We start from the raw sequence: 10571 nt of genomic DNA on the forward strand, positions 1-10571 counted from the left end.
CTCCCACACATACCCAGGATATCATCATCACCTGCATCTCACATCTCAACAGTGGAACTTGTAACCTACCTATTGTCTCATTCAACTACATTTACAGTCTAAAAGGAGTTTACAAGAAGATTGTGGGAACAAAAATAAAATTTTATTTATTAAGAGACAAGCAAGTTTCACCTCACCTTCTTGTCACTTGGTCATTTATCAAGATGTAAATTTAAATCGTCAATTATCAAAATGTTCAAAAAATGTGTAATAAATCGATCTATTTTATCTAATATCCTTAAATATCTTATATCATATACAAGTCTAAACCATGAACAATCCTGGGGGCACCCACCAGCCCTTTCAGTAACTCAGATGTTTGGCTGTTATAGTAATTTGTTAGCTGTTTGATGCTACAAATAAAGAATGCCTAAGGCGATCCTTTACAAAAAAAAAAAAAAAGAAGTTAATCATACGGTGAAGCTTTTAATGGAATGAGCTGAAGAAAAAAAATTGCCCCATCCCTTCTCTTCCCACTGCTCCCCCACTTCTCACCCCTCACTCTCTTTCAGTTACCATCGCTATATCACACACACATCTCCACCAACCATGCCAAGTTGAGGAGAACAAAAACATAAACATATCTCAATCAATAAAAAACTAGCTTTGGATCAATCAATCAATCCTCCTTCCACCTGTTAACATATCTCAGATACGCAGTAGCCGGATTTTCCCTAGGAGGAGCACGAACGCGTGTGGATCGTCGTAGCACCGCCTCCTCTGCTGCTATTTGGTTAGTTATATCCTTCGATCTCTTGTTGAGTTCAACGCTGCCAATGCAAATTTGAAAATCGAGAGGTATCAGATCGAAGTAACATCAGTCATGTATTCTAACTTCAGTGATTTACGAGAGAACAAAGTGGATTGTAATGTTTTGTCCGACTGAAACACGTGTTCTCCGTTCATATGGACACAAGACTAACAAGCAAGCACAGCCCAATAACAAAATACATCTCATCAGATTGCACATATGCTCGCCCATCTCAAGCACACCATGATGATACGTAAGGGGCAAATGTATTATAAATCTCAGGCTATTAATGGCTAACTTACCAAATTCTTCTATAAGATTTTTCGAGATGCTTGCCGAGTTCTCTCTCTCTCTCCCCCTTGCAATTCAGTGAGCCTATAAATGCATCAAGCTGCATCGAAAAGTCGAGTGGAGAACAGAACATCAAATGAAGCAGTCATAGGTAAGCCCCTAGTATTAGAAGAATGAGCTACAGTACAAAGCTGTGATACCTCTTCTATGCTACTGTAATATCCCCACTCCTTGGAGTCTGAGCTCTCTACAAAAATCCTTCCATCACGACGGAACCACCAATACCTGTTATGATTTCTGTCTTTACCCAAGGGATTCGTTTTTATCGAGCGTTTCTCCAACTCCCGCTCGTAATATTCCCTCTGTTTTCACAATAAGAACACATGTTTAGGGAGCTTGTATTAACATGCACATAATCAGAAACATAAATTCTCACACCACTGAAACGAACCCTCTCTTTTATGGTATTCTTATCAAGAAATTCCATCCTATGATCCTTTGCTTCCTTCTTTGGTGAATTTGTAGAAGTAGAAACTGTTACATCACTATTCCGCTTCTTGGCCATTTTCTTCAAATAAGCAATAGGATGATCATCCTCACTAAAAAAGGTAAAATAAAATAAGAAATAGAACGGTCGAGTACTTGAATATCACGCCATTTTAACATGTGACGGATGGAGAAAGTCGAACCTTTTTACAGGGGAAAGACCATTTTGAGTTGATATAACCACCCCATTCCTATTTTTTGATGAATCTTTACACCGTCTTCCAGGATCAGATTTGGATATTTCGCTCTTTTCGGGATCTGTAAGATGCCCATTTACATGTCCATTGGACATAGGCTCGGATTTCAAGCGTTCTTTCTCTTCTCTTCTCTTTCGGCCTTCTTCCAAGGCTTCCCCTCTTCTGGTAGCTCCAAGTGCCTGCCTCTGTTCAATAATTTCATCTAACTTTTCCCTGAATATATTTGATTCCAGGGAATGATTAACCAGCTCGCATAAGATTCCCAGTTTGACGTGAGTATCCAAAAGGCCATAGTGACCTCGTTTAATAGTTGCAGTGTTGGCACATAATTTAGGATTCCCAATCATTTCTAGGAAGTCACAGAGGTACTCTGTCCAGTTAACTAATGTAATCTGGTTTTTTTAAAAAAAGAAAAGTTGCAAATAAAAAAAAATGTATGTCAGTTTTTTTTCTCGGCGAAAAAAACAAAAAGTTCAAAAAGTTAAAAAATAAATAGACAATGTGATGAACTGACCTTCATCTTCCGCTTTTTTCCTTCAACAAGTGAGGAATATTCTCCATTATCTTTTAAAAGCAAACGGAAATATGCTGAATGTGCTTCCACAAGGAGAGGTACATTACTTTCTTTGTGATAGATAGCACGCTCTAAATCATCAAGAGAAAATGGCCACAAGTTCAAAAGTCGACTGAAAGACGAGCAAACATCCCAAACCATCAAAAGATCTCCGACGCAGTTCATTGGAACTTTGAATTCCCTCGAAGGAGAAGGTCGTTCTGAGAAAACTGGATCATCCACACCAGGCTGCACTAAGAGATCATCAATTGGATATTTGATATCTTCATCAAGACCTTCTGCTGATTCAGAAAAGCAAAAATGGTGAATTCAAAATTCGTAACACGGAAAGCGACAAAACCGTTGGAAGAGTAAAAGCCGAGTAAGAATGAAAGACAAGGCTATTCATCGCAAGGACTTTTCTTGCTAAGACTTGAGATTAAGTAGAAAACATACCTTTGTTTGCACCATTTTCTGCAGTTGAGCCATTCGCCCTGTCCCTCCTTTTACATTTTCCAGGATTACTTGCTTCCTGTAAATGAAAAATATGAGAACTAGCAACAGGAGAATACCATAAACTTTAAAAACTTCAGATTCAAACTTCAAAAATTACCATGTCGTTAGTTTTTCTCTTTTTATTGCAAACTAAAAGCCCATCACGGAAAAAGGCTTTGCTTCTCAATTCTTGGGGAAGATCAGTTGAAATTCCATGATTTTGTGCTAGTTTGTCATGAAGTACCCAAGGAGCACTGCGATATGTAGATTCCCGAATGAACGACTTCAAAAACCTTCTGCTCAAAGGAGGCTTTTTCTGTACTAAATCCTCTACGTTCAATAATGCCGTTTCTGTTACTTTCTTATTTTTGTCGAGCCAAACTACCTCATATTGTAATTCGTCACCAGCATCATTCTCAAGCACTTTGACAATTTTGCATGGATAAATCTGATCTTCCCTCCTTCCATACAATTCTGTACCAACAAACAGAAACTCCTGTAACTTCACGGCAATTGTGTCTGCAAGATCTTTCAGAGACAACATGCCTGCAAATGAAGTAGCAGAGTAAGATTCCCTCAATCATAGAAAACAAAAAAAAAAAAAAAAGATTATATCCAATCAGATACTGAATCAAAACGCCCTAACAACTTGAAACTAATCAGCAGATAATCAATCACCAATCAGCATAACCTAAATTTCCTAAAACCAAGTTCCTGGTTATTTTCCAATAACAGTATTGGGATCAAACAATTCACCGTCTTTTCACATTTGTTCCACAATTCTAACTTGGGATCAAACAATGTTTTAAAAGGCTAAAGGTGGCCTTCGGACTTTTCCTCTTGAAGAGGCGGCACTTCGAGGTAGTATGAGGCACAAGTCATGAATTTAACTACAAGCATTTTATAAATCCTAAATTAGGATGATTACGTATCGCTAAACATGCAATAGTCATATGAAAATATAAAAGAAATCACCTCCCGTCAGTTGCCACTTAAATAAAATTTCTAAAAGGATATTTTAACATCACGACTATCACTATTAGTAGGATTGATTTATACTAAAAATAATAATCTTCAATGCTTTTGAAGTTGCAATAGTAAAAACAGTAATAGTTCAAGTTGTCACAACTCAACCTTTATTTTTTGAGAATGAGGCAAGTTAATATTATTTTTTTAAACATTACACAAGACGTAGAAACTTTAAGCCTCAGTACGGCTTCACAAGGGCTTAAGCCTCTTCTATGAAAGGCATGAACCTCTTACGGTTCAAAGAAGTTGTAAGTCTTGACACTAAGAAGTTAAGAGTCTTGCCTTGAAGCAAGTTTCAAGGCTTAAGTCTGAATAGCATTTTAAAACATCGGATTCAAGTAATCGAAGGCTTTAGTAAACAAGAGGAAATATCACTTTAGAACCTGTACTTCCCATGTCCTCCTTATCATCACATTACAGTCCATCCTATCCATAGGTGCCTTATACTTTATACCAAAGAAACACAGAGATAGACACCCTACGCTGACATAAAAGATGAGAGATAACCAACACCACCTATCTATTACCTAATAAAGTTTACAAAATAAACTTGAAATTTGAATCAAACACAAGTGCTTTTCTTTGTACAAAATTCAGTTTAGGTTTCTTTTCAAAGTAAGCTTTTTTTTTTACCTTGACTCTCTAATGGGCATAAGACTTTTTAATCTAGAGAATGGTCTACTATTTAAATTTATCTTTTGAATGTGTCCTAGATGTGTCCCTAACATATCCTTCGCATGTCTTGAACGAGTAGCCAACATGTTGGGAAAATAAAAATAATAAAATAATCAGACACTTATTTCATGCATTGAACACTTGTTGTGTGCATATTGGAGTATTTCTGTCTCCAACACATGGACACATGTCCTACACTGACACTTGGCGAAAAGAGAAGGTGGAGTTATGTGGTTCTTCTATTTATACCTACTCTGACAAGAGCTCACTACACGACCATCTCCTCCTCCACCCCATCCTCTCTCCCCCTTTTTTGACATTATTCTTAATCCCCACATCTCCAATTTAATAGATAATTCCATTAATCTTAATCTCAACTAACAGAGCTTTTCATAAATGTTTTAATTGTAGTCTCTTTGTGAGATCTCACATTGGTTGGAGAGGGGAACGAAACATTCCTTATAAGGGTATGGAATCCTCTCCCTAGTAGATGCGTAATGGGGAAGCCCAAAAGGGAAAGCCCAAAAACCTTGAGGGGAAGCCTGAAAGGAAAAGCCCAAAGCGAACAATATCTGGATGAGTACCAGTTCCGCTGCGTAACTCTAAAAGACACATTTTAAAATCGTTAGGCTAACAGTGATACATAGGCCAAATCGAACAATATCTCCTAGCGGTGAGCTTGGGCCTAAGCAGATAATATCTACTAGCGCTGGGCTCCGAAGGGGAGTGGATTGTGAGATCTCACATCGGTTAGAGAGAGGAATGAAACATTCCTTATAAGGGTGTGGAAACCTCTCCCTAGTAGATGCGTAATGGGGAAGCTCATAAGGGAAAGTCCAAAGAGAATAATATATGGATGAGTACCAGTTTCGTTGTGTAACTCTAAAAGAGGCATTTTAAAATTGTGAGGCTGATGGCGATATGTAACAGGCCAAAGCGGACAATATCTGCTAGCGATGGGCTTGGGTTGTTATACTCTTTTATTGGTTTTTTTAGGGGCAACATGAAAATTTAGTAACAAAGAGAAGCAAACAAATTGGATGATGAAATATCCTCATCCCACCAAAGGGGTTAAAGAAAGCTCCCAAATGGCAGAAATGTGAACTAGCTCAAAGGGTGTAGTGAGATTACACCATGTAGAAGCAAAGAATCTAACACAATAGGCAATGGATTTATATCCTTTTTCCACGTTTCTTTTATTTTCTTTTCTATGAGAAATGTCTATTATTTGAAATTTAAAAATAAAGTGAAAAGAGAAGACACTTCTTTCAACATGTTCAGAGTGTTCCCATGTCTGGTGGTGTTTAATACAGAAAATGAAGCCTCCACACAGCAAAACATGGAATCAAGAACTCAACCAATGGAACAATTCACCACTAAAAAGAGTAAACCTCTAATGGCACTAATAGTTTACCCATGTTTCATGTTTGACTTATACACTGAATAATAATGCCAACAAATTTTTTCTTCAAATGTTCCTCCAAGGTATTCACAATTGCTTTGAAACATTTTTTCAAAAGTCCAAAAAAATTCCCCTCTTTTGTTTTCCATTTTTGTGCCAATAGAAAGAAAGTCAACGATCTTTTTGTTAGATATCATTAAAAAAAAATGATAAGTGGGTGTCGGATTCATCAAACAGCTTAAGTTGCAACCTATAGTATCACTAACAACCTGTCTGAGGCATCATTTATCCTGACGCTAGTGGGTGCAGAAGGAACCAAGAAGCCTTGAATCACCTTATTCTAATAATCAAATTAGCTCAAGAACAACTAGTGATCTCTTTTTGGTATACTCGTTCCCCAAAGAATTCTATAATTACACCCCTTGGCCCTTTCTAATTATATAGTTTGATGAATTTGGGGGACAGCTTGTCTTCCCTTCTTTTAGTACTTCTCACTCCTCCATCAGATTTTTTTTTTCATATATTGAAAATATTAAAGAAAATAAGTACAATAAGAGAAAAATATGTCAATACATATTCAAAAGAAAGATGATAGGACATGATTTATGTTCGATGGGGCATTGAGAGATTTTAGGACCAGACTCCAGAGGTGAGCATATGATTAGGATAACAATTCATGGGGAGGAAACACTACAGGAATTTGGTGTTGGCTAAAGATGGGATCAAAATAAATGGAAGTTCTATGGCCAATGACATTCAATTTGCAACGAATGATCCTGATAGAGAGAAGAAAAAAAATGGATGATGAAAAAGTCATCTACATTCTACCCGAAAAGATCAAGGTGATACAAAAAAATTCTTCCAATTGACACTAACCAAAGAACAATCATACCAAAGAACAATCATAATCCCCGTCTCTATAAGAATACCAAAAAATCTAGAAACATCCTCCACAAAAGGCCATTGACTGCACGTTCCCACAACACCTATGCTTTTTGCTTGAAGTGCTCACGACCAAGCACAATAGTATGGGGGAACACCCTACAAATACTATACTGCCAATTGGTGTTCGTCCTTTTAAATGATGTGGCAATGAATAATGGGTAACGATGGCAGCCATTGTTAGGGTTTAGTCCTTTTTATAGGTCTGCGTTTGGCGAGAAAATCAAAGTGAAAAAAGTAGAAGGGGGGAACAAAGGAAGGTACCAGACACTAGATAAAAGGAGAAAGATATGGGGGAGACCTGTACCAGGTTAAACGCTGAAATCTAATTGATGAATCGGATGGAGCAAGAATACAAGAACAAAAGAACAAGCAAAGAGGAAGAAGAACAAGAGAACATTGATTCTAACAACAATCATGCTTATTTAGTTAAGGTTTAAAACAGAAGCCCGTATTTGTGCTACAAATCATGTATTAGATATAGATGAGGATATGATAACACAAATGACACTAATTTTCTTTCAATTCAGCTTATAAACTTCTAAATAGAGATTGAGGTTGAAGAAAAGAAAGTAAAAGTGAAAAAAGTAAAGACTTGCGTATTATTGCCTAATCTTGAATCCTGAAACACAAAAGAACTCAGAAAGGCTAATTTCAAGGCAATAGGTCTATGTTCTCAAGTTGCAAATATTTAACCATCCTATCATCAAGCCAAACAAAATAAACACATGCACAAATACAATTCTTGAGTAAAGCAAGTTAGTTCTCACTGTATTGGATAATCTGTAGAGCAGGGACGATAAGATCTTTAGGGAACTGCTGAACCTTCTCTGCAGCACATTTTTCAGACACCAGAGCCTCCTCGTATGTCAAATTACTTTTTCCAGTGAACTTACACATCCAAACTCTTCGACGGTATAAATTTATCCTACTCAGATACTCACTGATGCATAGTAAGGAATAAAAAAAACAAAAATTTCGTTATCCCAAAACGAAACAGATTTTAGAAAATTAACATTCCTAAATTCCACATTATAACCAACAACAACAATGATAATGAGCAGAATGGATAATAGAATACCTGTAATCGCGGAATACCTCCTTAGTGAACCGAACTTGATATACAAGCTCATGGTTCTCCAAATCTTTGGGCGAATCAGCCAAGGGAAACGGCTTTCTTTTCAACAGGGGCATAACTATTACTTGGCCACTAAATTATGTATCACGAGTTATCTACCTGTAAGACATACAGGTTTAATAACTGATTAATCTTAGTTATGGACGTAAGATCTTCCCCAAATCGTAAAAATCCACAAATAACAGAGGAAATCAAGAACCTAATTGGACCTTTACCTGTCTAATAGAATCAAAATTTTCCATTAACAACAAAAGAAATATGCAGTTTAAACTAAAAATTTGAACGTCCTTCTGTCTTCCTCTCGTCCAAGCAATCAAGCATAAGGAAAAATGACAAGAACAAAACAACTTAAACATGGATAATGCACATAAAAGTAAAGAAACCCAAGAAATTAACGTTAAGATAGAAAACAATTTCCCAAAATTGTTTGGGAAATTAACGTTAAAGAAACCCAGGAAGTAGTTATAAAGAAGTAGATGCAATTCAGTAATCAAACATTAGGAAAACCAGGTATGACCCAGTTCATCTAAAACTAAGAGGAAGCAGGCGGTGAAGAAGAACCAGGTAAGGGCAAACAGAAACCCTAGAGCAAATGAATTGGAGCCATGAAAGGGGGAAAACCAAGAAAGAAAGAAACGAAGAGAATGAGAATGATGAAATATGGAGCAGGGAAGGAGTACGGCGGCAATAGAATGGGCATTGAGCGTAAATGGCGGAATCCGATGAAGGGAGGAGGCGAATGAAATTGAGAGAAGTGCATGGAAATTGGAAAACGTGAAAGTGAGGAGGAAATCGGTGAGGTAGTTGGGGGAAGAAGGAGCATTGGGAGGGAAGAATGGTATGATAAAATGCAAGAAGGAGAAGGGAAAAGGGGAGAATCTTACAGTGGTACAGAGAGGAGTAATGGCGGAGGAATGCGGACGCCACTGGAGCCCTGGAAGAAGAGCGACAGACGGAGTAGAGAAATAAAGAGAGAAGAGCTTATAGAGAAGGCGAGAGGAGAGGGCGGTTCTCACATTTGTATTTTTTTTTTTTTTTTTTTTTTTTNAAAAAAACCTGGCGTTTACTTTTCTCGGCTCGGTCCGGTCCGGTCCGGTCCGATTCTTGATATCGGCTCCATCAATTATTACTCTTCTATTTTTTTAATAAAAATTAAAAAAATATGATTAAAGTTTAGGGCAGGGCTTTGATACCATGTTAGACGAACACGTCTATCTACAATGGTATGTCTCTCCAAAAGGCTTCTGATTATAAACTTATGATAATTCCCTAAATTAGCGGAGGACTTTCATCCAACACATTATATAAAAATATTTTTAAAATTTATTAAAGTTTAAATATATTTTTGAAATAAAATACTAAAGATTTTTTTTTTTTTAATCTAAAATTGAATTATTGAAAACTTTTTAAAGTTTAGAGCTGCTTTTGCCCTCCATCCAAGAACGATGTCGACGTGTATAGTTTAATTAAAAAATTTGTATTTTAATTTGAATTTTAAAAATTCTAAGAATTGTATTACAATATCATATTTGTCGTTAAAAATAGAAAATGTACATTTTAAAATTTAAAAAGCTTTTTAATTTTATATAATTTATCTTTAAAATTTTAATTTTTGAATCATTAATATTCTTTTAAAAAATATCATTTAATTTTTTTAAAAAAAATTTGAATTTCTTTATACGCTACTTTTAAAATTTGATAGGTATTTTTTAAACATGGTATTAGGTATTTTTTTTAATTTTACGTCGGATAGCCTAATAGCTAGTCGGGACACGGGGATCACATCCTGAAGCTTACGTGTCTGTATGGTACTGAGGGATGCACCAACAACCTCCCTTTGATCATGTTCAAACTAGAAATCACCATATTGTCTCATCACAATTTTATGAGGGTGCGTCACAACCTAGTTTATCGGTCATTCACTACAATATAGCAAGTTGTCAAGGTCAAAAAAATAGAAAGTTTGTAGGACCTTTAGAGACTCCAATGGGGTAAGGCTTAGAACAGAAACATGCTCGAGTAGAGGAACCCCAGATGCTCAGATAGCACAAGAGACCATGTCCGGACTTCGTAGTGCCAAGAGAAAAGCTCGTGGATACATACTATGTTAAGGAAGTGGTCTACAAGTAGGTTGGTTACTGAGTATATTTTTATACTCGCCCATTTTTCCTTTCTTTTTAAAGTGTTTTTAAGTTGTCGATCAGGGTGGAGCGTTAGGTTCTTTTTTTTTTTTTTTTTTTTTTTTTTTTTTTTTTTTTTTTTTTTTTTTTTTTTTTNTCAAGATGTTCGTATTTTCTTTCACAACCTCTCAAGCGATCCAGAGCACCGATCTTGGTGTTATTATCCAACTTCAAAACTTCGGATGTTTATTTAACACATCTTTATTATATTCATCACTCTGATCAGCCAGGATATTCACTTGTTCCAATCAAATTAAATGGAACAAATTACAAGTTCTGGAGTAAATTATTTATGCATGGACCAAGAAATGATCCGGAAGAATATTCACTTGT

General features: G+C 36.3%; 1 protein-coding gene across 2 annotated transcripts; it reads right to left on the minus strand.

Annotated features, from left to right (window-relative positions):
- Positions 1-247: 247 nt before the first annotated feature.
- On the minus strand, positions 248-9067 carry LOC111777859 (DDT domain-containing protein DDB_G0282237). Of its 2 annotated transcripts, none has more exons than XM_023657585.1 (11): positions 8943-9067; positions 8002-8157; positions 7691-7863; positions 2991-3418; positions 2834-2909; positions 2339-2676; positions 1771-2216; positions 1533-1680; positions 1282-1443; positions 1093-1181; positions 248-809 (listed from the first exon to the last, which is right to left on the minus strand). In XM_023657585.1, exons 2-11 carry the CDS (start codon positions 8112-8114, stop codon positions 659-661), a joined length of 2124 nt encoding a protein of 707 aa, XP_023513353.1. In that variant the 5' UTR covers positions 8115-8157; positions 8943-9067; the 3' UTR covers positions 248-658. The 2 variants fall into 2 exon arrangements, with proteins under 2 accessions (XP_023513353.1, XP_023513352.1); XM_023657584.1 differs by having other exon boundaries at positions 2339-2679.
- Positions 9068-10571: the final 1504 nt, after the last annotated feature.

The sequence above is a fragment of the Cucurbita pepo genome, chromosome LG16, assembly GCF_002806865.2.
Source record: "Cucurbita pepo subsp. pepo cultivar mu-cu-16 chromosome LG16, ASM280686v2, whole genome shotgun sequence".
NCBI classification, from domain to species: Eukaryota; Viridiplantae; Streptophyta; class Magnoliopsida; order Cucurbitales; family Cucurbitaceae; genus Cucurbita; species Cucurbita pepo.